The 26822-nt window shown below is 41.5% G+C and overlaps 1 protein-coding gene across 13 annotated transcripts in view; it reads left to right on the forward strand.

Annotated features, from left to right (window-relative positions):
* The window catches only part of nav2a (neuron navigator 2a), a 1144654-nt gene that overhangs the window by 1041124 nt on the left and 76708 nt on the right, over nt 1-26822 (forward strand). For 8 of the 13 annotated variants that reach the window (XM_087996268.1, XM_087996269.1, XM_043705373.2 and 5 more), the window contains 3 exons: nt 5224-5276; nt 13578-13601; nt 15763-15852. In XM_087996268.1, coding sequence (XP_087852394.1) covers nt 5224-5276; nt 13578-13601; nt 15763-15852 — 167 coding nt within the window. The remainder of the gene's footprint in view (nt 1-5223; nt 5277-13577; nt 13602-15762; nt 15853-26822) is intronic. The other 5 variants (XM_087996264.1, XM_087996271.1, XM_043705384.2 and 2 more) reach the window with 1 other exon arrangement.

Consider the following 26822-nt stretch of genomic DNA (forward strand, 5'->3'; position numbering starts at 1 on the left):
ATTCTAGTTGTGATGAAGATCAACTGATACGATTTGGGAAAATTCTTGGACTCATATGTAAGAGCCAGATGAGGGTTCTTATGGTGCAGGGGTAGTGTCCCCACCTCAGTGCCTGAAGATCTGGGTTCAGGGCACACACGCTACACAGGTGTGTCCAAACATATCTGACTAGGCTGATTCAATAAGTGTGCTGATAAGAGTCAATTTCCACATAGGGATCAGGGTCTAGTTTCTAGAAGAGAGAAGTAGTCTGCACATAAGATATACTTGGTGCAGACCGGTCTCTGCTTCCTCCTTTATTACAAGAATATTTTTGAGATTACCACATATTGCACCACCCTGAGGAACACTCGCAGTGATGTCCTGGATCTGAGATGTTTGGTCTTCATCCACCACAACCATCGAACTGTGACTCCGAGCACCGGAGCACTCCCACTCCCTCACATGCCCATTCACTTCCATTGTGTCAAAGCTCTTTAATCCAAAACTCACCAGCTAAATGGAGGCGGTTTGTCATGAGGCAAAAGTGAGGACTGCAGATACTGGAGATTAGAGTCAAGATTAGAGTGGTGTTGGAAAAGCACAGCAGGTCAGGCAGCAACTGAGGAGCAGGAAAAGCCCTTCATCAGGAATGAGGCTGGGAGCCTCGGGGATGGAGAGATAAATGGGAGGGGGGCTGGGGCTGGGGAGAAGGTAGTTGAGAGTGGAATAGGTGGGTGACAGTGATAGATCTGGATTTTTAAAAAGATTCTTGGTGTAAGTGCACCCAAGTGAGTCTGAGCATGAACTTTTATAGGTTTCATGTCCTTTTAAAAAAAAGTCAGATTTTTTTGTGCTTGCTGCCATGGTGAATAATCTTGCACTGCCCCATATTTTACCCATATACCAACTTGTTGTCTATTCACTGAAGCTATCTATAGCTCTTCACAGCCTCTGTGTGTCCTCCTTACAGCTCATGTCCCAACTATTTTTGCACATAATCAGCAAATGCTATAACATTGCTCCTTCTCACTTCACCTAATTCTTCAACAATGTAGTTGATAAATAGCTATTGTCTCATCTTTGATCCCTGCTGCAAATCATAGACCACAACCTACCAAGTTGGACGTGTGTATTTACGACTAACTCTGCTTGCTATCTGTTAACCAATTAGGGTATTGCTCATCCTTCATTGCCCTTTGGAAGCTGGTGGTGAAAAACTGTGTTCTCCTTATCTGTTCCTGCAATGGCTTCTTAAGTACTTGTTAGGATTTCCTTAATAATAGAATTCCACAGTTTGCTGCTGACTGATATTAGGCTAATAAATCCGTATGTAAGTTGTCTGTAGATCCATGCCTTTATTTCTTGAACAGTGGAGTTGCACTTCCCAACTTCCAATCTGCTGTGACCACATTATACCCTTGGCCAAACCACTACCAATGCACGCTGTGTTGCTATAGCTGTGTCTTTTCGAATCCTAGGACGCAAGCGACTGCGTACTGAAGATTTCTCGAATTTCAAGCCATTTGTTTTTTACATGGAGACTGAAATTTGTTTGCTATGCATACAAGTCTGACACTTTGTGTACTGTAAACTGTCCCTTGTGTTTCCCCTGTTGTGGTGGTGAAGTCTTGCACAACAGGGGAACATTGCTGAAATGGGAAATGGCATAATCTGCCAGAGGGATGAGAATCCAACCTGGATCTTATATTTCCTGTAAACTTTAGAGAGAGGCACGGGCAGATTTAAAATGCTCTGGAGAAAGCCTAAGTTAAGCTTGCATGTGAAAATTTTGCCGTAATTTTACAGATTTCTGGAAGGTGCTCCCCATAACATATGCCACCTTGTTTCCTTCAGCAGCTACAAGTTCTTTGCTACCTCTGTCAACAGTAAGGTTTGCTGCTGCTCTATAGGTGTCATGTTGATACAGTGGGGGGAGGGTGTGGGTTTAGCTCAGTTGGCTGGATGGTTGGTTTACCTTGTAGAGTGATGTTCAATTCCCACACCAGCTGAGGTTACATTGAGGGGCTCGCTTTTCAGCACCTTCCCTTGTCTGAGGTCTGGTGATCCTCAGGTTAAACCCCTGCCAGTCATCTATCCCTAATGATTTGATTTATTATGGTCACATGTATTGAGATACAGTGGAAAGTATTGTTTTGCATACTAATCTGACAAATCCTACCTTTACATAAGTACATCAGTGTAATAGAACAGAGTATAGAATATAGTATGACAGCTAGGTGCAGTGAAAGATCATCTCTAATATATGAAATGTCCATTCATAAATCTGCTAACAGCAGGGAAGAAGCTTTTCTTAAATCTGTTGGTATGTGTTCTCAAACTTTTGTATCTTCTGCCCGATGGAAGAGGTTGGAAGAGGGGTCTTTGATGATGATGGCTGCTTTCCCGAGGCAGTGAGAAGTGTAGATGGAGTCAATGGATGGAAGGCTGGACTTTGTGATAGACTGGGTTGTGTTCACAGCTTTCTGTAGTTTCTTGCAGTCTTGGGCAGAGCAGTTGCCGTACCAACCTGTATGTGAGAGCCTGTGGTCTCGTAAAACTATGATAATCGTACGTTCCCCTTAGTGCAATTCAGATCATAGCAACAATCACTTTTTTTCTGATCTAATTGACCTTTCCAATTTTTGTTTGCAGTTTCTGTGTAGATTTCTGAGATGACTAAGGTGCTGAAACAAGTCAGGGAAGGTTTAGTGAATATCTGCTCGAGTGCACAACAAAAAGCAAACCTCAGTCATCTCTTGTCAGTAGTTGGTATTAGAAACCAATCCTGTGCACTGCAGAGATTGTGTGTGGCAAGCAGTTATTGCAGTGACAAGCAAAGGAGATCTCTCGTGTACCTGAAGTCAATGCACACGTTAGCATTTAACCCCCAAGTAAACAGTTAAAAAGATTTCCCCTGCTCATTGACTGTCATAAAAGAAATTAATTTTGGAACGCTTTTGTTCAAAATTATAATTTAAATGTCGTAGGATGAGCCAGTATTTCTTACCCATCCCAATTTGCCCTTGAGAAGGTAGTAGTGTGCTGCCTTCTTGAACCCTGCAGTCCGTGTGCTGTAGATACACCCACAATGTTAAACTAAAGCAAAGAGCTGCGGATGCTGGTAATTGAAGCAAAAACAGAAATTGATGGAGAAACTCTGTTGGTCTGGCAACATCTATACTGAACTGAAGAAGGGTCACTGGACTCAAAACATTAACTCTGCTTTCTCTTCACAGATAGGGCCAGACCTGTTGAGTTCTTCCAGTGATTTTGGTTTTTGTTTCAGTCTTAAAATGCTGTTGGGTTTGCTGGTTGGTCTGTCTAGTTTCGTTCCTTTTTTGAGATTTTCTCATGATTGGTACAATTGAGTGACTTGCCCAGTTGTTTATGTTAAGTCTCAGCCACGTTGCTGTGGGTCCAAAGTCATTCACACATGGGGTAGACCAGCTAAGGAAGGAAGTTTTCATTCTGTAAAGGATAACAGGCCAGGCTAACTGGGCATTAGTAAAACAGAGATTTTTAATGACAGTCATTAGACTCTTACCCCAGACATTTATTGAATTCAAGTTCCATCTACCATACCCACGTCCTGATTAATAGTCTGACACCAGGCCTTCAGTTGCCAGAGAAAAAAACAGGACTGAAGTAAACCAAGAATTGAAGGACAATCTGCAAAATTTCCATGCGTGTTGCTCCCATAGAGGCTTGCACCTCTGCTGAAATGAGTCAACTCAACACAGACCAAGAGCAAAACCCTGACAGCCTCCTTATCACTGCATTTCAGAGATTCTCCAATTAAATCACAGAATCACAGGAGAGTTATAATGTAGCAAGAGGCCATTCAGCCCATTGTGCCTAATCCAGATAGCACCTCTTGACTGATGTAAGCAACAAGCATAGATTGTTAAAGACTTTCACTTTTGAAGAGCTGAGCTGCTGTCAAATATGACGGAAGTCTGCAGAAACTCAGCTAGTGACATTGATATTTTAGTGACCACTTTTAAGCAGCTTATTCGAGGGGAAAGTGGGAATTATTAGTGGGTGATGATAATCTGCAGGTACTTTTCAATCACAATTGGCATTTATCTCAAGTAAAAAATGAGTCCAATACAATACCTTTTGGCTGTGCTGCCCAGAGATTTTTTTGTATGTATATAAAGCCTAGCTTTGAATTTCTAACTTTGAAGAAACCTTGAATTGTGGTATTGCCAGGTGCCAATACGATCCGGCTCTGTTGCCATAATCATCTAAAATACAAAAGTGTTTTTTAGGGAGCAATTTTTTTTCCTTAACTGGGGGTGACATCACTGAACCAAGTAAGCTGCATTTGTGATTGAAGAGATGACGGAAAATGTGCCTTTTATCTTGGCTAATTTTGGCAGCTTGGACTGTCGGCAATGCAGAAATTTATCACTCACCTTGACAAAAGCTGCCCACAAAGATACAGCAGCTCCAGAACATCAATCTTCCCTTTTCTGACATCAGGTCGAATTTGATCTTTTCTAGCAGACCTTTGTGCTCCAGTGAAACAGCAGGTCGCAGGTTCGTTGATCAGCCAATCAGATTAAGGAACTCTCACAAATAGAAAACCAGAGACTCTGAAGGCAGGGAATATAAATCACAAATAAATATTGGACAGAAAGCAAAAGAAAGATCAGGTCATGATTGAAGTTTAAAGGAGAAATGTGGATTTCAGAACAATGATAGTTTTACTGAAAACCAATTTTTTGTTTAATAAAATATCTCAAATGTTCTATGTTCTTCAGAAGGAATGCTATGTAATTGGTTTTTGTGGGGCGGAAGTTTGGAGTTAATGTGATTTAATGCACCATTTAGTGTTCAGGTATTTCCTAATTGAACAAGGCTAAGCATTTACATTGTGCTTTACAAAGAATATGGTAGGAAAATCATTGAATTCATCGAATCAGTGATTTTTAAATGTTCTGTCTGCAAAGACTGTAACAGTGCACCCTACAGAAGTGTAAGATGTTACTGACTGCCCTGTTTATATTTCCACTTACAGTCGTGCATGATTGATTGCTCTCAGCTTTACAGAGTAATATGGTGACACTAACGGTTTTGCCACTATTAATACCAAAATTCTGGCTCATTAGCCATTATCAGTTGCATTAGTTATTTACTGAAAAGCTGTTTTTCACACACAGCCTACCATGACTAATTGTTTTTATTTTTCTTTTCTTTTGGTCTGCTAATTCTGCCACAACCTGAAATGTTCTACAGTTCATGGCTCTTCCTTATCTCTGGTTTCCAGCACCTCATCTATATACTCAACGGTAAGCTCCAGTACTTTAACCACTTGGCTCATTCCTTCTTCCCTACATAGTTAAAGTATGATCAGATAGGAGATTTCGTAGGAAAGAAAATGAAGAAGTCTTTCTGTGTCATGAACTTTTAAATAATATAGTAATTTCATGTTTCCCTGGCTCTCCTCCTTATACTGTCTTCACATCTGAATTCCTGCTTGAAAGATACTGTTTTTACTGCACACACCTTGCTGTTACATTGGTAGCATTTAGAAAATTAAATGGCACTAAGGTATCATTACAGACAATTTTAAATTAAATGCAGTGTTTTCAGAGTTGGCATCAGACAGTTCTTTCTTAGCATCTGCATTAAGCAATGTTAACATGTCACAATGTTATGTACCTGGTTGTCAAGGAAGGGGGATGTTATTTTTCTGTGCTATGATTCATCACTTTTTAAGCAACTGTTTTGGAAAAAATATATTGTTCCACCATTAACTCACTCTCATACAATTTAATTTTGCTTTGCGTATACGATCATTAACATCTTGTGACCACACCCGTGATGTCACTTCAGCTGGGAGTTGCGTGCAAGCTGTTACTTATGTTTTGACTCGTACTTCAAATGTCTCTGCCCAATAAGGTTGCGAGGTGGTTCAGAAATGTGATAGCTTGGTTAGTGTCCTCTGGTTTTGTCCCTCTGAGCAGTTCTTATCACATCAGTGACAGTGACTAAACACTCAGCTCCAGTATGATGGCAACAATAGCTCTCAGCAGGCCGCTTACGCCCAGGGAGTTGATGGTAGGTGGTGGTCCTAGTTTTGGTCAGTTATAATTGCTGAAATTGGAGTGGAAAGTGAAGAGTCTGTGTAAATCTATGCACAGGATTTTATTTTCATTGTGTGGGTTTCATTCAATTTAATGCAAAGAGCATAAAGCAAAGAGCTGCAGACGCTGGAGATCTGATATAAAGAAAAGCAGAAATTGCTGGAAAAACTCAGCAGGCCTGGCAGCATCTGTGGAGAGAGGAAAACAGAATTAATGTCTTGAATTCTGTGACCCTTCCTCAAAACATTCTGAAGAACGGTCACTGGACTCACAATATTAACTCTGTTTCACCCTCCACAGATGCTGCCAGACCTGCTGAGTTTCTTCAACACTTTCTGTTTTTCTGTGTATGTCAGTCGGAAATAGCTTCAAGTGTAAACTGGAAGAGCAACTTGCTGAACTTACTGTGGTATTTCATTTTACATGATCTGGTTAGTTATTTTTTTTTAAAATCAAGAGGTGTTCTCACTTTGCAGTGACTTGATTAATAAATAAACTATGTAAAAAAGTATTAAATGCACAAAGTAATGCTTACATTAATTGTATCTGTGTTCTGTTTTAATTTAAACTTTTCATAATGTTTCTATTCTGGCCTTAATGATGGCTCTTAAAAGCACAGAATGGCATGTCAATTGAACTAATTAACTGTTCTAATATAAACATTTAAGAAAAATGATTCATGACAAGTTAAATTGACCCTGTTAGATAAATCCTGCTGTTGCCTTTCGAAATAAAGGTTGTTATTGTCAAGTGCTTGAAGGTGTTTTGGATGAGGTACAGAAAAAATTACTGATCAGGGCGTGGGCAAGTTTTTAACCTTTGAAAGCATCTAATCTGAACATTACAATTGTGAGCAGTGTTGTTTCCTGGTGCATTTGTTCAATGATGCACTATTTATTTTTAGCATTGTTTGTCTTAATTTTCTCTACTCTTGGCATAAAGGGTCTTCATTCATTCCAGTGTGACAGTATTGCAGCAGAAGGTAATTACGTTTGCTGCAAAACAAGCAATAAAGTATTGCCATTAAATGATTCCTTCAAAAACATAGTGAGTCATTACCCACAGGTCATCGCCTTCAGCTCGTATTGAGCTGCAGTTTTAGGATTGTTTTTAATTCAATCGACTCACTCACTGATTTGTTAATTTCTCCCATGCAACAAAAACAAAGAGCAAGGGAGATTTCACAGGGTCTGGGATCCGCAGTCGTCCCTCGATGATTGTTAGTCAAACAGATTATCTGGTCATATAGCTCACTGCAGTGTGTAAATTGGCTGTCATCTTTTACCCACACAACCACAGAAGTGCTTAATAGGTTGTGACGTTTAGATGGCCCCCAGGCTGTGAATGCCACTTTCTGTATTTGTTTTATAAGGGGTCAGTTTCCTGGATGGCTGGTTTGCGATGGAGAGTATGGGTTCAATTCCTGCACCGGCTGAGATTATCATAACGATTCTGCCTTCTCAACCTTGCCCCTCATCTGTGGCATGGTGATCCTATGGTGACTTTACCCTTTTTACTGTATTTAATATGGACACACATATATCTATATCAATCAGATGCATCTTAGAAAGATTATTTACACACATAACTGGACATATATACTTGGTATATAGAGATATATAATATGGACATGTTATATACATAGAACATAAAACAGTAAGCAACAGCACAGGCCCTTCGGCCCTCAATGTTGTGCCAGCCTTTTGTCCTACTCCAAGATCAAATTAATCTACATACCCTTAATTGTACTGTCATCCATGTGCCTATCCAAGAATCACTTAAATGTCCTTAATGTATCTGACTCTACTACCACTGCTGACAGTGCATTCCACGCACTCACCACTCTCTGTGTAAAGAACCTACCTCTGACATCTCCCCTAAACCTTCCTCCAATCACCTTAAAACCATACCCGGTTGTGACAGCCATTTCTGCCCTGGGAAAAAGTCTCTGGCTATCCACTCTATTCATGCCTCTCATCATCGTGTGCACCTCTATCAAGTCACCTGTCATCCTTCTTCGCTCCAATGAGAAAAACCCAAGCTCCCTCAACTTTTCTTCATAAGACATGCCCTCCAGTCCAGGTAGCATCCCAGTAAATCTCCTCTGCATCCTCTCTGAAGCTTTCACGTCCTTCCTATAATGAGGTGAGTAGAACTGACAAATATTCCAAGTGTGTTCTAACCAGGGCACTATTGAGCTGTAGCATAACCGCACACTTCTCAAACTCAATCCTCCTGCGAATGAACACACCATACAACTTCTTGACAAACATATCACATGGACATGGACAGCAAGATCCCCCTGTTCCTCCACACTACCAAGAATCCTGCCTTTAACCCTGTATTCTGCATTCAAATTCGACATTCCAAAGTGAATGACTTCACACTTTTCCAGGGTTGTACTCCATCTGCCACTTATCAGCCCAGTTCTGCATCCTGTCAATGTCCCATTGCAACCTACAACAGCCCTCCACACAATCCACCACTCCACCAACCTTCATGTCATCAGCAAACTTACAAAACCACCCTTCTACTTCCTCATCCAAGTCATTTATAAAAATCACAAAGAGCAGAGGTCCCAGAACCAATCCCTGTGGAACACCACTGGTCACCGGGTTCCAGGCTGAATACTTTCCATCTACCACCAACCTCTGTCTTCTGTGGACCAGTCAATTCTGTATCCAGGCAGCCAAATTCCCCTGTATCCCATGCCTGATATATATTTAGCTACACACACCACATTTTAAATTTATTCTTCTTTCTATATTGTAAGTTGCTTTTGCTTTTCTTCGCAACTAGGGTCATGTTATTAAACATAATTGAGTAATATCAACAGAGGCAAGTGCTTTTGTCGGTTTTCACTTACATTTCAGGGACCACCACTCACAGCAGTCATGGCAGACTGGAATTGAACTGCTTCTGTAGAATGATTGAGTATTGCAATTTGTCAGGTTTATACACGTTTACGCCATTGGATATTCTGTACACACCTTCCTTGGGAAATGAGAAACTTTTTTGCCCGCAAAAGTTAAATGAATGGACTGTGTGCAATTTTGACTTGGAGTTGCTATGCTGGATTCTGAGCTGTATACATTGTGGGGGAGTTACCTGGACACTTTGTTCCAGGAGTCAGTCTCAGCCCTTAATGTAGGCAGAACTTTGATTAGAGTAGATTCCCTACAGTATGGAAACAGGTCCACACCAACCCTCCGATGAGTAACCCACCCAGACCCATACCCCTGACTAATGCACCTAACACTATGGGCAATTTAGCATGGCCAATTCACCTGACCTGCACATCTTTGGACTGTGGGAGGAAACCAGAGCAGCTGCAGGAAACCCATGCAGACACGGGGAGATAGCCACCTGAGGCGGGAATCAAACCTGGGTCCCTGGTACTGTGAGGCAGCAGTGCTAACCACTGAGCCACCATGCTGTCCTAACTGTGAAGTGAATCATTGATCAGGGACAAGGGGATATGGCTATGAGTCAAGCAGATACAGGGAATCAGTTGTTATAGATGAGTCTCAATCCCTGACATTTTCCAGCAGATGTGAGGTGTTTCCTACCTAACTTGATGAGGAGGGGGACTGCCAGGAGGGTGAGCAGATTGACCATGACACGGGAGGGAGAATGCCATTCAAGTTGGGCACGTAAGCAAAGAGAAGTATGATAGTGATAGGGTGGAATATAGTCTGGGGAATAAAAGCCCGCTGATGTTTGTGTTTGGTTCCTCAGCACTTCATAAATCCTTCTGCAGATGAAAATCGGCTCACTCTGCAAAATCAGCTTTAAGAATAGAAAAGTAGAAGTATTTTTATTCAAGACTCTTCAAGCCTCTGTAACTTTATCCACCTATGATGACTGCATCCGGTCCAACACACACACTTTCTACTGACCCTCCAAAACAAACACACAGTGCATTACCCTCCCTTTGCCCCTACACTCTTGGGGAATGTTTTCAGTTGGGCAGCCTGCGCACTCTGCAAATCTCCCCATGAACATATTTTGCTTATCCACCTCCCTGTCTTCTGTTAAAGCCATCCTTAAGGCCGAGCTCTGTGACCAAGTTTTTCACCTAACATTGACTCTGTCTGCTCACCATCTTATCCTTTGAATTGCAGAAGCCAGATTTTGTGTCTTTAAAGCACTTAGGCTTCGTAAACAATCGTAGTTTTACCTTGCAATACGGCAGCAGTGGGATTATAAATGAGAACTGTGCAACAGCTGTGAAGAGTTATTGAAGTGATAATTTTATAAAACTGATGCAGAGCAATAGGGTTTTGAAATAATTTGATAAGTTAGCTCTGCCACATAGATTTCAGTAATTGTATTTCAAGGGATCAAATGAGTTGTTTTCTCTGTGTAATGACTGAAACCGCATCTGGAATTCTTCAACTCTGTTGACAGACTCGATTCAGTGGCAGGCTGCGAGCAAAAAAAACTAATTGCATTTTAACTAAATTATGAATTAATGTGCTGCCAAACACCATTATACATTTTGAAATAGCCCTTGATTTTTTTAAAGCCAGTAAGATCTTTGAGCAGCAAGGTCTAAATTCCATGCTTGGTCAGTATTTAAATATCATTCCAATAAAACACATACAAATTAACTCTGAGCTGCACGCACCTTCTCACATCCCCCCTTTTTTAGTCCAGAACTCCCCATTCCCTTTTCCAAGTCCCAAATCCCCATCTCCCTATCTCCTTTTTCCTAGCCATGATGTTTGCCATCCCTTTTCCAAGTCCCAATCTCCTCTGTCCCCTCTTCAGTTCATCAGTGGTAAGATATGAGATGAAAATTAATTGCATTTTAAATAAATTATGAATTAATATGCTACCAAACACCATTGTACACTTTAAAATATCACTTAATTTTTTTCAAGCAAGTAACTTGCTTTTTGAGCAGCGAGGCCTATAAATTGCATGCTTGGTCGGTATTTAAATGTCATTCCAATAAAACATATGCAAATTAAACTTGAGCTGCATGCACCTTCTCATATTCCCCCTTTTCCCAATTCCAATCTCTCTCATCCTCCTTTTCCCAGGTCTTGATCTCCCCCATCCATTCTTCTCAAGTCCTGATCTCCCTATCCCTGCTTCCCAAGTCCTTATCTCTCCCAAGCCCCTTTTCCCAATTCCAATCTCCCCTATCCCCGCTTCCCTAGTCTAATCTCCTCTACCCTCTCTTCCCAAGTCCCAATCTCTCCATCCCCTCTTCCCAAGTACCAATCTCTCCATCCCCTCTTCCCTAGCCTCAATTTCCCCTATCCCCTCTTCAGTTCATCCATAATAGATTGATTCAAATCCATTGAAAACAGATTAATTTTAAGCAGCCAAAAAGGCATCATTTTCTTCAGACTCACTGAAGTCAGTCTGATCAGCGGTTCCTTCGATGGTGCATTTTCAATTCCCAAAAGGCAAACCAGTCTGAATTAACAGCAGCAGTATAAACAGGTTTTTGTTTGTCACTAAACCTTGTGGAAGGAATGAGTGTATGCCACGTCAATAAAAATGATGTGTCATATCGTATCGAGAGAGGGCAGGAGATAAATTGTGGGGCAGGGGGGTGGTGGTCATCTGAGCAGATTCAAAAGAGAACAGCCATGGATGTATCAAAATGCTGGGAATTTCAAGGGAACCTGAACAGCTAAGCAGTGTGCCTGGTGTGGAAACTGACCGCCTGAAGGTGATCAATCATTTCAACACCTCCTCTTGCTTCATCATTCAGCAGAAGCACTTAACCAACACTACTGTGCTCCTGCCAGTTAAACTGGAGTGAATATACTGTTTGACTTGTAGGTTCCTTTTAAAATTGCACATTATTTTGGAACTTCAGAACACGAGTAGTCCATTCAGCCCCTTCAGAGTGTTCCACCATACAGCGAGATTACAGCTGATCACTGGTCTAACTCCATATACCTGCCATTGGCCTACTTCCCTTAATACTTTTGCTGAACAAAAATTTCTTTATCTCAGATTTAAAATTAACAATTGATCCAGCAGCTACTGGCATTTGTAGAAGAGAGTCCTAAACCTCTCCCACCCTTCCTAACATCTCTCTTGAATGGTCTGATCCTAATTCTCAGTCTGTGCCCCTCGTTCTAGAATCCCCAACCAGTGGAAATAGATTAGATTAAATTACTTACAGTGTGGAAACAGGCCCTTCGGCCCAACACGTCCACACCGACCCGCTGAAGTGCAACCCACCCAGACCCATTCCCCTACATTTACCCCTTCACCTAACACTACGGGCAATTTAGCATGGCCAATTCACCTGACCTGCACATATTTGGACTGTGGGAGGAAACCGGAGCACCCGGAGGAAACCCACACAGACACGGGGAGAATGTGCAAACTCCACACAGAGAGTCGCCTGAGGCGGGAATTGAACCCAGGTCTCTGGTGCTGTGAGGCAGCAGTGCCAACCACTGTGCCACCCTGCCGCCCATTTGTCTTTTCCTATTAATATCTTTAAAACTTTGATCATATCAGCATTTTACCTTTTAATATCTAGAGAAGACAGGCCTAATTTGCATAATCTCTCCTCAAGTCTAAAGTCCAGGTATCAACCATGCTAAGAAATTTAATGGAATCATTTATAAGGGTTACATGTAAAGTTGCTTTGCACCATTATGCCAAGTACAGTAGATTTTTGTAATCTTAATGTCATACTAATGTTTATGAATTTATAAAGGATGCATTATGTTATTGATAGATTTTCTGTAAAAGAGAGTGCAACTCATAGTTTTATTGCTAACATTGTGTGCAACACAATGTTCTTTTTTAATGTCTTGAAGTTAGAATTAGAGGACCATGTCCAAGGGTAAAGAAACATTGGGCAGAATTCCTCCTTCTGAGCACCATCTGGTGACCCCTGTGTGACAGTCTGTGTGAAAGTGGGTATAGAGTGTGGACAGACTTGGCTGAACTTTGTGACAGCCCCCCACAGTTAAATAAGCATTTACTTTCACAGTTCCGAATTCATGCAGGAGGATTGAAAACCTGGGGGAGATGCTGAAATTCTGCTAGTGTCTCCAAAATTGTTTCCATTTCTCAACGATGAAGACTAAGGGGACATTAAATGATAAAATCCACTACGGTCATTGTTAAAATCATAGTCAATGAGTCATTCGGTACAGAATAAACACTACAGCCCATCAAGTCTGTGTCAACCTATCTACACAAATCTCACTTTCTAACTCTTGGCCCGTAAACTTGAATGTTATGAAATATGCAGTGCTCATTCATATATTTTTTGCAAGGATTTCAGACTCTATTACCCTCCCAGGCAGACTCCCAGCACACTCTGGGTGAAAAATATTTTCCTTAACTTCTGTCTAAACCTCCTGCCCCTTCACCTTAACATGATGCAATAATCAATGCAGATAGATACTTTTCTTATATATAAGTATTGTGTAATAATACTATACTTAGTTTTGCTTTGTAACCTTTTTATCCACACAGCTTTTTTAAAAATATTACATTTTTTCCTTGTTTCAGCCTGAAGAAAAATCACAGTCAGAGGTAAGTGTACTTTAAAATCATAGAGTCAAATAATTGAAATTGCTAGTTAAGGCCTATGGTACAGAATGGAATTGCAAAGCAATAGCAGAAGGATGAGCTAATGCATACAATTGTAATAGGATATTTGAGTTTTACTGAAAATGGATATGTTTTGTTGAAACCTTTTGTCACTCATCAGAATATTTCACATGACTACTGATTGATGTGAAGTTAGCTATTTTATGTTGCTACTGGTGTTGCCATGAAGCCAAAAACAGTCCTATCTGGTTTACAGTTTAAACAAAGCTTAGCAGTTAAATGTTGATCAATATTAATATTACTCCTCATGGCAACAGCTCTACCAATCAAAGTCCATTACTATAGAAGTCAGCACTGTTGTCTCATGTAGATGGATTTTGGTTTTGCCTTTTAATTAGTATTCTTGCAAAATGTCCAGATGAGAGGAATACCATATGCTTAAAAATGTTCTACCGAATGATTGTCCATATGATGCTTGTCAAATTCATTGTAAAGAGGTTGTAAGTTTACTCGCTGGACCTCCGATGAAGCTCACTGATGATGTTACCCAGCACAGTGACGAAATGTCTGAGAACAAATCTGCCAGCTTAGTGAGCAAATTTACAACCTAATCCACAACCTTAGCAAAAAGCTTCTCTATCATTGTATAATGGAAGAGCAGGAGAAGAAATATAGTTAATATTAATCTGGATTTTCAACACTGTTTTGTTAAGGCAGATCTCAATATAGTTACTTAGAATTAATCAGAATCACATTTGACTGCATGAATGAAGAAATGGAGAACAAATAGCTGTGGATGGTGGGATGTGGGGTGAGAAAATTTCTCTGATTGGTGTTAGGTATGATGTCCCACAGGATGCACTGGGGAAATTCTTTTTCAATGCAAACTGTCTGACTTTGAGAGTTGAGGAAACAGTATGAGGATTTTCTGTCAAGCGAAAGCAACACCAAACTAGAATGGGATTGTGGTTGGGAAGAGGGCAAGAAGGGGACAGTACAGCAAATTATCCCAAAGATTTTCACCAAGCATAAGGAAAAGACAGGTCAGAGAGCTACGGATGCAGCATTGTGTCAAGCAATATGAAACTGTGTTTAAAAGTAAGTCACCTAAAGGAAATTCATCTTAAGACAGTAGGATTATAAATGGATCATAAAGTGTACATACATAAACTTTTAAAGGTGATAGGATGTCAATTCGGTCTTAAAAAGGCAAACAAATCTATTACTTATGTTAAATTAAACAGATGCAGAAATTAAGAGATACTATTGACTCATTCCTCATGCAAATTCAGGGCATAGTAAGAGCAGCGTATTGTTTTGACAGCTCACTTTCAGAGAAGTACTAAAGTATTGAGAAAGGTTTACTGCCTGTTCCCTCAGATGCAAGCAAGAATGATGATTCTGCACACTGACCAAACTAGAACATTTCTGATGACATGCTTAAAGGATGACTTGATAAGACTCTTCAAGTCCTTGGGCGGCACGGTGGCTCAGTGGTTAGCACTGCTGCCTCACAGCACCCAGGGTCCTGGGTTTGATTCCTGTCTGTCTGTGTGGAGTTTGCATTCTCCCTGTGTCTGTGTGGGTTTCCTCCGGGTGCTCCGGTTTCCTCCCACAATCCAAAGATGTGCAGGTCAGGTGAATTGGCCATACAAAATTGCCCACAGTGTTAGGTGCATTAGTCCAGGGTAAATATTGGGTAGGAGGGTGGGTTTCTCTTCGGGAGGCGGTGTGGACTTGTTGGGCTGAAGGGCCTGTTTCCACACAGTATAGAATCTAATTATGATACAGTTGAGACAGATAAAGTCTCCCCAGCTGATTACTGTCAAAGACGAATTAAGGATGAGGTTAGAAAAAATAACTTTTTATAAGCAAGATATTAGAAGGTATAGCTTTTGTTGAAGCAGAGTTCATAAGTCTTATTAGAAGAAAATTAGCTTCTTATTTAATTCAGCAATATAAAGACTGTATGGAGTACAAACATGTAAATTATATGTCTCCTGAGATGAAAACCACTGGATGATGTACATAACCTGTCTGCGAGGTATCAGACTGTGTCAGAAAAGTGTTAGGTAATAATCTTGAAAGTGGCTTGACTTTTCCGAACAGAATCAAATAGAGATTATGACGTTTAACTTTGTAGTGTTCTGGCCTGCAGATCCGCAAACTTCGGCGGGAGCTCGATGTTTCCCAGGAGAAAGTGGCAGCACTTACGACGCAGCTTACTGCTAATGTAAGTAACACCTGGGGGAGCAGGGTGTGGAGACTGAAAGCAGCAATCGCTGAAGTAGTCTTCGGCTGCTCAGAAGAACTGTTTTAGCTATTTTATTGGAAACCTGCTTTTGCTGTTGCACTTCTCTCCAGCAGGCAGAAAGATCTAAGCTGGCAAATGGCATACACAGTGGGAATGTGTGAAATTTTCCACATTGGCAAGAAGAATAAAAAAAATTATATAAATGGCAAGATATTACAGAGCTCTCAGATACAGAGGGGTCTCAATGTACTCATGCATGAATTGCAGAAGGTTGGTAAGCAGGTACAACAGGTAATTTGGAAGGATAATAGAATTCTGTGTTTCGTTATGAGCAGAATTGGATACATAAGTAGGGAGGTTATCTTCAGTATTACAGGGGAATGATGCAGCCACAACTGGAGTGCTGTGAACAGTGTTAGTGTCCTGATGTACGGAAAAATGTAAAAGATTGCAGGCAGTTCACTGAAGTTTCATAAATCGAATCTAGACTCAAAATGTTAGCTTGCTCTCTCTCCATGGATGCTGCCTGACCTGCTGTGATTTTGAGCATTTTTTTTGTCTTCAGTACAGACTCCGGCATCTGCAATAATTTGCTCTTCATAAATCTAATACCTCGAATGAGGGGCTTCTTGTGAGTAAAAGTCAAAACAGACTAGCATTGCATCCACTGGAGTTTAGATGAATATTGATTAATTGAAACGTGACCGATTGATTCAACTTGAAATATTTTCAGGAGGACTTGACAGGTTAGATGAGGAAAGAGTGCTTCCACATGGAGGAGAATCTAGATCCAGGGGCTACTGTTTCAAAATTAAAATGCTGCCCATTGGAGTGTAGTGATCCAATCAGTCATGAATTTATTGAATGGTGAAGCAGGCTGGAAAGACTAAGTAGCCTATTCTGAATTTGTATGTTCCTACTGTTGTGCTCAAGTGTAAATGATGGTGTCACTGGGCTATAATCGAGCACCGACGTTAGTAATATCTGGATTAGTCCTGGTGCTACATGCTCGTGAAGGTTATGAATAGGAGGATAGAGCAGATGAATGCATGGCTGAGGAGCTGGTATATGGGAGAAAGATTCACATTTTTGGATTATTGGAATGTCTTCTGGGGTGGAAGTGACCTGTACAAGAAGGATGGATTACACCTGAATTGGAAGGGGACTAATATACTGGCAGAAAGATTTGCTAGAGCTGCTTGGGAGGATTTAACCTAATAAAGTGGGCGGAAGGTGGAACCAGTGAGGAAAGAGATCAATCTGAGACTGGTACAGTTGAGAAAAGAAGTGAGTCAAACAGTCAGGGCAGCAGGGACAAAATAGAGAACAAGGTAGGACTGATAAATTAAACTGCATTTATTTCACAGGGAAGGCAGGTGAACTCAGGGCATGGTTAGGAACATGGGACTGGGATATCATGTACAGAAATGCGGCTCAGGGATAGACAGGAATGGCAGCTTAATGTTCTAGGATAGAAAGGGAGGCAAGAGAGGAAGGGGGAGTGGCGTTTTTGATAAGGGATAACATTACAGCTGTACTGAGGGAGGATATTCCTGGGATTACATCTAGTGAAGTTATTTGGGTGAAACTGAGAAATAAGAAAGGGATGATCACCTTATTGGGATTGTATTATAGATTCTCTAATAGTCTGCTGGAAATTGAGAAACAAACTTGTAAAGAGATCTCAGTTATCTGTAAGAATATTAGGGAGGTTATGGTAGGGGATTTTAGCTTTCCAAACAGAGACTGGGACTGCCATAGTGTTAAGGGCTTAGATGGAGAGAAATTTGTTAAGTGTGTACAAGAACATTTTCAGATTCGGTATGTGGATGTACCTATTCGAGAAGGTGTAAAGCTTAACCTACTCTTGGGAAATAAGGCAGGGCAGGTGACTGAGGTGTCAGTGAGGGAACACTTTGGGACCAGCGACTATAATTCCATTAGTTTTAAAATAGTGATGAAAAAAGGATAGACCAGATCTAAAAGTTGAAGTTCTAAATTGGAGGAAGGCTAATTTTGACGGTATTAGGCAAGAACCTTCGAAAGCTGATTGGGGCAGATGTTTGCAGGTAAAATCTGGAAAATGGGAAGCCTTCAGAAATGAGATAACGAGAATCCAGAGAAAGTATGTTCCTGTTAGGGTGAAAGGAAAGGCTGGTAGGTATAGGGAATGCTGGATGACCAAAGAAATTGAAGGTTTGGTTAAGAAAAAGAAGGAAGCATATGTCAAGTACAGACAGGATAGATGAAGTGAATCCTTAGAAGAGAAGAAAGGCAGTAGGAGTACACTTAAGAGGGAAATCAGCAGGGCAAAAAGGGGGCATGAGATAGCTTTGGCAAATAGGGTTAAGGAGAATCGAAAGGGTTTTTATAAATACATTGAGGACAAAAGGGTAACTAGGGAGAGAATAGAGCCCCTCAAAGATAAGCAAGGCGGCCTTTATGTGGAGCCACAGAAAATGGGGGAGAAACTAAATGAATATTTTGCATCAGTGTTTACTGTGGAGAAGGATATGGAAGATGTAGAATGTAGAGAAAAGAAGGTGACAACTTGAAAAATGTCCATATTACAGAGGAGGAAGTACTGGATGTTTTGAAATGCAAAAAAATGGATAAATCCCCAGGACCTGCTCAGGTGTACCCTAGAACTCTGTGGGAAGCTAGAGAAGTGATTGCTGGGACTCTTGCTGAGATATTTGTATCATCAATAGTCACAGGTGAAGTGCCGGAACACTGGAGGTTGGCTAATGTGGTGCCACTGTTTAAGAAGGGCGGTAAGGACAAGCCAGGGAACTATAGATCAGCCTGATGTCGGTGATGGGCAAGTTGTTGGAGAGAATCCTGAGGGTAAGGATGTATATGTATTTGGAAATGCAAGGACTGATTAGGGATAGTCAACAAGGCTTTGTGTGTGGGAAATCATGTCTCACAAACTTGATTGTGTTTTTTGAAGAAGTAACAAAGAGGATTGATGAGGGCAGAGTGTTGGCGTGATCTATGTAAACTTTAGTAAGGTGTTCAACAAGGTTCCCCATGGGATACTGGTAAGCAAGGTTAGATCTCATGGAATACAGGGAGAACTAGCCATTTAGATACAGAATTGGCTCAAAGATAGGAGACAGACAGTGGTGGTGGAGGGTTGTTTTTCAGACTGGAGGCCTGTGACCAGTGGAGTGCCACAAGGATCGGTGCTGGGTCCACTACTTTTTGTCAGATATATAAATGATTTTGATGTGAACATAGGTGGTATCGTTAGTAAGTTTGCAGATGACACCAAAACAGCGAAGAAGGTTATCTCCAATTAAAACGGGATCTTGATCAGATGGGTCAATGGGCGGAGAAGTGGCAAATGGATTTTAATTAATTTAGATAAATGCGAGGGGCTGCATTTTGGAAAAGCAAATCAGAGCAGGACTAATACACTTATTGGTAAGGTCCTGGGGAGTGTTGCTGAACAAGAAGACTTTGGAGTGCAGGTTCATTGTTGCTTGAAAGTAGAGTCGCAGATAGATAGGAGAGTGAAGAAGGCATTCGTTGTGCTTTCCTTCATTGGTCAGAGTATTGAGTACAGGAGTTGGGAGGTCATGTTGTGGCTGTACAGGACATTGATTAGGCCGTTTTTGGAATATTGCATGCAGTTCTCGTCTCCTTCCTATCGGAAAGAAGTTGTGAAACTTGAAAGGGTTCAGAAAAGATTTACAAGGATGTTGCCAGGGTTGGAGGATTTGAGCTATTGGGAGACATTGAACAGGCTGGGGCTGTTTTCCCTGGAGCATCGGTGGCTGAGGGGTGACCTTATAGAGGTTTATAAAATTATGAGGGGCTTGGATAGGATAAATAGACAAAGTCTTTTCCCTGGGGGGGGGGGGAAGAAGAGTCAAAATTAGTGGGCATAGGTTTAGGGTGAGAGGTGAAAGATGTAAAAGAAATCTATAGGGCAACTTTTTCATGCAGAGGATGGTACATGTATGGAATGAGCTGCCAGAGGAAGTGGTGGAGGCTGGTACAATTGCAACATTTAAAAGGCATCTGGATGGGTATATGAATAGGAAGAGTTTGGAGGATATGGGCCGAGGGCTGGCAAGTGGGACTGGATTGGTTTGGTTTATCTGGTCAGCATGGACGGGTTGGACCGAAGGGTCTGTTTCCGTGTTGTCCATATCTTTGACTCTGTGAATATTCTAGGGACATGGGTTTGAATCCCACTATGGCAGAGGATGAAATTTAAGTTCATTCAATAAAATCTGCAATTAAAAGCTCATTTATAGAGGACCATGTCACATGGTCAAAAACATAACTCACCTGGGTCACTAACGTCCTTTAGGGAAGGAAATCTGCTATCCTTACTTAGTCTGATTTGCATGTGACTCTAGATCCACAGCAATATGGTTAATGCTTAACAAAATTAAAGATGGACAATAAATGCTGGCCTCGCCAGTGATGTCCGTATCCCATGAATGAATGCATGAAGGCTTGTAAATTCAAGTGTTAACAGTGTGTGGAGTAATGTTTCTCTCAGGGCAATGTTTGATTGCTCTTTCACATTCAGGTTATTTTTGTAATGACATTGTTAATTATTGGTTGAGTAATACATTAATCCAGCTATTAATTTTGGTGATATAAAATCAGTTGGTAATAAAGATATTACAGAATACAGTAAGGATTGTTACGAAGCACACAGGAAGTGTGTCTCTTAAAAAAGGAGTAGGAGTTATTTCAAATGTATGACAGTTATCCACACTTAGTCTGTTTTGAAACTATTTTCCAGTTTATTGTAAGCTCTTTTCAGTGAATAATTTTAAGGATTTTATAGGAAATGCAACCTAATATTTTCAAATAACAATGTTGTTCTTCTCTCTCAATTAAATCTCTTACAAATAAATTGCAACACTTATGGGATCAATCCACACATGACGTATTCCAAGTAGCATCTCAGTTTGACTAATCGACTGTTAGGAAGTGCCACTGAGCTAGCAAGCATGACATGACCTCTTGGCTTTTCTTTCCTCCTTTATGGCGAGTATTTGGCCTCTGTTTTGTGTCTTCCATTGATGGCAGTGATAAATCAAGAATGTGCTTATTTATTTGATGCTACAAGGTTAAGGGCCAAAGCCCATATTGTACCACACTGACAAGGTTGCAAATGGTAGTTGTGAAGACTAAATAAATCACCAACTGATAATTAGCTAACGTTGATATATGGTTTTTAAACTCTATTGGAGTAAGTCTGAAGTCCTGAAAAAAAAATGAGTCCAGGAGAGAGTGTGCTGAGTTGTTATTTTTCAAACACAGGGTGATGCATTTGTTTGTATCTGACACACCACAACATAACAGAAACAAATACCAACATATTAAATCATGTTGTGTGTGACCTCTCTTCAAAAGCAAAGTCATTGCTACACACTCTCATGTTTTCACTGCAACTTTAACTCATGACGCAGTGTGTCTGCAGCTTCACATCACAAATCCAGTTATTCAAATATTTGTCACATTGGGAGATGAGGCAAATTATGAAAGATTTTAAAAATGGTTCAAATATTCCCGACTCAGGCGTTCCCAGGTTCAATTCCCGACTCAGGCGACTGACTGTGTGGAGTTTGCACGTTCTCCCCGTGTCTGCGTGGGTTTCCTCCGGGTGCTCCGGTTTCCTCCCACAATCCAAAAATGTGCGGGTCAGGTGAATTGGCCATGCTAAATTGCCCGTAGTGTTAGGTTAAAGGGGTAAATGTAGGGGTATGGGTGGGTTGCGCTTTGGCGGGTCGGTGTGGACTTGTTGGGCCGAAGGGCCTGTTTCCATACTGTAAGTAATCTAATCTAAAAAGAATGAAGGGTAATAGAGAAAAGGCAAGAAAGTAGAGTTTAGGATTGTCAGATCAGCCGTAATCTCATTGAACACAGATTTGTTGATCAGTTTGAGTTCGGAATTCCGGATTCTCATCCCCTTTATTCTCCTGCCAAACAAGAATCTATCCTCCTCCACCTTCAAAATGTTCAATGACTCTGTCCCTACTGCTGACTAAGGCAGAGAGTTCAATTTACTTGACCATCAGAATTGTATGATTTCCTTGGGTAAATAAACAGAGTAAATTGATGACGTGTGCATAATTTTTGAGTTCCCCGTATGTTCTGTATCCCTGCACAACAGAGAAGGGGCATTCAGCTGGCTCGCTCTTTCTCTTTCCCTGACTGGTTCCAATAGTGCTGCTTAGAACGCCATCTAAGGTGTGTCCATCTTCAAAATAGTGGTTGGCAGGGGATGCTCTTTGAGGGTGGAATTTTAATGTTGTTATGTTTTTACAAGAATGGTCCAGAAGTGAGAAACCTCAGCAATAGATTGAAGATGCCAGGACTACTCTCGTTGGAGCGACGAAGGCTGAAAGGAGATTTGCTTGAGGTTGTCAAGATTATGAGCGGGCCAGAGGGCATAGATGAGGAGAAATTGTTCCCATTCGTAAAATGAGAGGGTAGAGTGATAGGCAAAAGAAACAAGAATGATGTGAGAAAAAATTGTTTTCACACTTTTGTGAGTAGTTAGGGTGTGGAATGCATTGCCTGGAAATATGGTGGAGGCAGGTTCAATGAGGCATTCAAAAGGGCTTTGATGGTTATTTGGATAGAAATTGAAATAACTCTCCAGAGGGCAACATCCTGTCACCAACTCACCCTTTATTAACACATGGAGAGTTCTTGACACTGGTCCAGGTCCCTCAGAGACAGCTGTCAGAGTGAACAGAACTTCTGACACTCCTGTTTTTTTTTACAGTGAAAGACACAAAGTGCAAGAATCTTTATTCAAATTCCACCACCAGGAAGACAGGAAAACACCCGGGTGGCCAGTGACAAACACTGCCCTTCACATCAAAGGGCAGTGCTGTGTGATCAAAAACAGTGAGGGGGAGGGTAGGGACTAAATCAAAATAGAGTTGAGGGAAGTCCCTGTTTATTTTCTTTTATGATTTTTTTTCTTTATTTTTCTTTTTTCTTTTTTTTTAATTAACCCCCACACTACCACCTAAGTGCGGTAATGCTTATTTTATCCCAGTAGACACTGTTTATATTTTTTTTTCACGAATCTTTATTCAAATTCCACCACCAGGAAGATAGGAAAACACCCGGGTGGCCAGTGACAAACACTGCCCTTCACATCAAAGGGCAGTGCTGTGTGATCGAAAACAGTGAGGGGGAGGGTAGGGACTAAATCAAAATAGAGTTGGAGGGAGAAATGATGCACTCCACTCCCCGCGGCGCCCACCTCTCCCTGAATAACTCCAGGGTGTTGGTGGACACCGCGTGCTCCTTCTCCAAGGACATCCGGGCTCTAACGTAAGACACTCCTGTTTATTTTTTTTATTTTTTTATTTTTTAATCAAAATAGAGTTGGAGGGAGAAATAATGCACTCCACTCCCTGCGGTGCCCACCTCTCCCTGAACAACTCCAGGGTGTTGGTCGACACCGCGAATTTCTTGATTATCTTTTTTTACGAAGTGAATCGTCACTCCTGTTTATATCTGTCAGCCAGGGCTTCCTGATTGGACCAGATTGATAAACCCCAATCGGGAACTCAAATACTATGAGGTCCACCTGGCTGACCTCATTACATTCACTGCAGAAGTAGTGTCCAGGGTATAGAGGGGAGAAAGTAGGAGATCGGCACTGGGTGATGATGCTTGTTTGAAGAGTCAATGAGAGCACATTGGGACAAATGTTCTCCTTCTGCGCTGTAACCAATGTGTGATTTTCTTTAGTATTTTTAAGTTCCGAGCAGGTCCATTTCCAGGACTTATTTTCCACGCCCTAAATCCAGTCCTCTCTGAAGTCCAGCTGTCTGTGTGATGTTCCCAGCAATGGTGGGCTGGTGGAGTAGGGCCATTCACAGACTGACTCTTGAAGGACAGCATGTGGGAGGGCCAGTAGGAATGCTCCTGGCTGAGAGTTTCCACCACAAGAGATAAGTGCTCCCTCTGTAGGTGGGTAACACAACAGTATCTCTAGCTAGGGGTTTTCTCTGAAATTGACCTGACTACATGAGTCCATGCAATCGCAGAGTAGGAACCGTTCTATGTGGTGGTCTTGCGGTCCTCAGATAGGGATGTGTATTGGGTATTGAAGGACACCTCACCAGCACCCCAAATCAGCCACCCATTTCACCCCACCCAGTCCACTCTCACCCCACACCCTCACCCAATACCAGAACCCGTCTCAAGGCACCTGCTGGGCTTCACTGTCAGCAGAAAATAGACAATAGACAATAGGTGCAGGAGTATGCCATTCTGCCCTTCGAGCCTGCACCACCATTCATTCTGATCATGGCTGATCATCCTTAATCAGTATCCTGTTCCTGCCTTATCTCCATACCCCTTGATTCCACTATCCTTGAGAGCTCTATCCAACTCTTTCTTCAACGAATCCAGAGACTGGGCCTCCATTGCCTTCTGGGGCACAGCATTCCACGCACCCACCACTCTCTGGGTGAAGAAGTTTCACATTCTTATGCTGTCACTGATTTGTCCCAGTGTGGGCACTGATAATTAGCTCCCCTGTGTTGCCGGGCAGATAAGTGGTCCCACTCATATCCCAGCCTACCTTGGAGGAGCAACTGCTGTGTTATGAGATTTTCTAAGGATTTTTGCTTGCTGGCCTGCTGCTTCAAGGGCCTGATTGCCCAGTGGTTTATTCCTTGCTCCGTGAACAAAGTTATGGAATCTCAGGACAGTTATGGCACACAATGTGGCCATTCAGTCCACTGCATGTACAGGAGCCCAACTATCGTTACAAGTACATCATGGGGCATTATTTGCACAGCAGTGTTGATCTAATATGCAAACTATGACTTTCCAAACATTCCAGTTTGTCAATGTAATCCCTCTACCCCAGCAACTTCCCTGTTGCTCCCAATTGCAGAGGTCAAAGCTAAAAATAAGATGCAGCTAGGTCACATTTTCAGAGAGTAACTTGTGGGATACTTGTTTCATGGAGCTAAATTCTGTGATGGTGAGTAGAAAGTGGAAGGTGATTATGCCAAAGTTACTGAACTGCTCTATGTTAAAATGCACGTAGCTTTATAACTGGAATCACTTTGCTCTTCAAAAATTATGATACTTATTACACATTTTCATCGTGAAGCATTATATGAATTATTGAGTCTAAAATGGGGAGGTAAGTAGGTATGTTCAGACTGGAGGTTGGTTCACGTGATGCCACTATTTAAGGAAGGTGTTAAGGAAAAGCCAGGGATTTATGGACCAGTGAGCCTGACATCGGCGGTGGGCAAATTGTTGAAGGAATCCTCAGAGACAGGATTTACATGTTTTGGAAAGGCAAGGACTGATTAGGGATAATCAACATGGCTTTGTGTGTGGGAAATCATGTCTCACAAACTTGATTGAGGTTTTTGAAGAAGGAACAAAGAGGATTGATGAGGGCAAAATGGTAGACATGATCTATATGGACTCAAGTAAGATGTTCGATAAGGTTCCTCATGGGAAATTGGTTAGCAAGGTTAGATCTCATGGAATACAGTGAGAACTAGCCATTTGGATACAGAACTGGCTCAAAGGAAGAAGAAAGAGGGTGGTGATGGAGGGTTGTTTTTCAGACTGGAGGCTTGTGACTAGTGGAGTGCCACGAGGTGTGGGGTCCACTGCTTTTCGTCATTTATATAAATGATTTGGATGTGAACTTAGGAGGTATGGTTGGTAAGTTTACAGAAGACACCAAAGTTACTGAGATACAGGTTACTAGACTGGATGAAATTGAAGTGCATAAGGAGGAAGTGTTAGCAATTCTGGAAAATGTAAAAATAGATAAGTCCCCTGGGCTGGATGGGATTTGATTCCTGAAGAAGGGCTTATGCCCGAAACGTTGATTCTCCTGCTCCTTGGATGCTGCCTGACCTGCTGCACTTTTCCAGCAACACATTTTTCAGCTCTGATCCCCAGCATCTGCAGTCCTCACTTTCTCCTGGATGGGATTTATCCTAGGATACTCTTGGAAGCCAGGGAGGTGATTGCTGAACCTTTGGCTTTGATCTTTATGTTGTCATTGTCTACAAGAATAGTGCCAGAAGACTGGAGGATAGCAAATGTTGTTCCCTTGCTCAAAAAGGGGATTAGAGATAACCCTGGTAATTATAGACCTGTGATCCTTACTTTGGTTGTGAGTAAAGTGTTGGAAAGGGTTATAAGAGATAGGATTTGTAATCATCTAGAAAGTAATAAGTTGATTAGGGATAGTCAACATGGTTTTGTGAAGGATAGGTTATGCCTCACAAACCTTGAGTTCCTCAAAAAGGTGTCCAAAGAGGTGGATGAGGGTAAAGCAGTTGATGTGGTGTATATGGATTTCAGTAAGGCGTTTGATAAGGCTCTCCATGCACAAAATACAGAGGTATGGGATTGAGTGTGATTTCGCATTCAGATCAGAAATTGGCTAGCTGAAAGGACATAGGGTGGTGATTGATGGGGAATGTTCATCCTGGAGTTCAGTTACTAGTGGTGTACCACAAGGATCTGTTTTGGATCTATTTTTATAAATGACCTGGATGAGGGCATAGAAAAATAGGTGAGTAAATTTCCGGATGATACTAAGATCAGAAGAGCTGTGGATAAGTGACAAAGTATGTTATAGGTTACAGACAGCCCTGCAGAGCTGGGCTGAGAGGTGGCAAATAGAGTTTAATGCAGAAAAGTGTGAGGTAATTCACTTTGGAAGGAATAACAGGAATGCAGAGTACTGGGCTAATGGCAAGATTCTTGGTAGTGTAGATGAGCAGAGAGATCTCAGTATCCAGGTGCATAGACCCTTGAAAGTTGCCACCCAGGTTGATATGGTTGTTAAGAAGACATCCCGTGTGTTAACTTTTATTGATAGAGGGATCAAGTTTCGGAACCATGAGATCATGCTGCAGCTGTACAAAACTCTGGTGCGGATGCACTTTGAGTATTGTGTA

The sequence above is a fragment of the Chiloscyllium plagiosum genome, unplaced genomic scaffold (assembly GCF_037043375.1).
Source record: "Chiloscyllium plagiosum isolate Xiang-an unplaced genomic scaffold, Cpla_swu_hap1 HiC_scaffold_18, whole genome shotgun sequence".
Classification (NCBI taxonomy): domain Eukaryota; kingdom Metazoa; phylum Chordata; class Chondrichthyes; order Orectolobiformes; family Hemiscylliidae; genus Chiloscyllium; species Chiloscyllium plagiosum.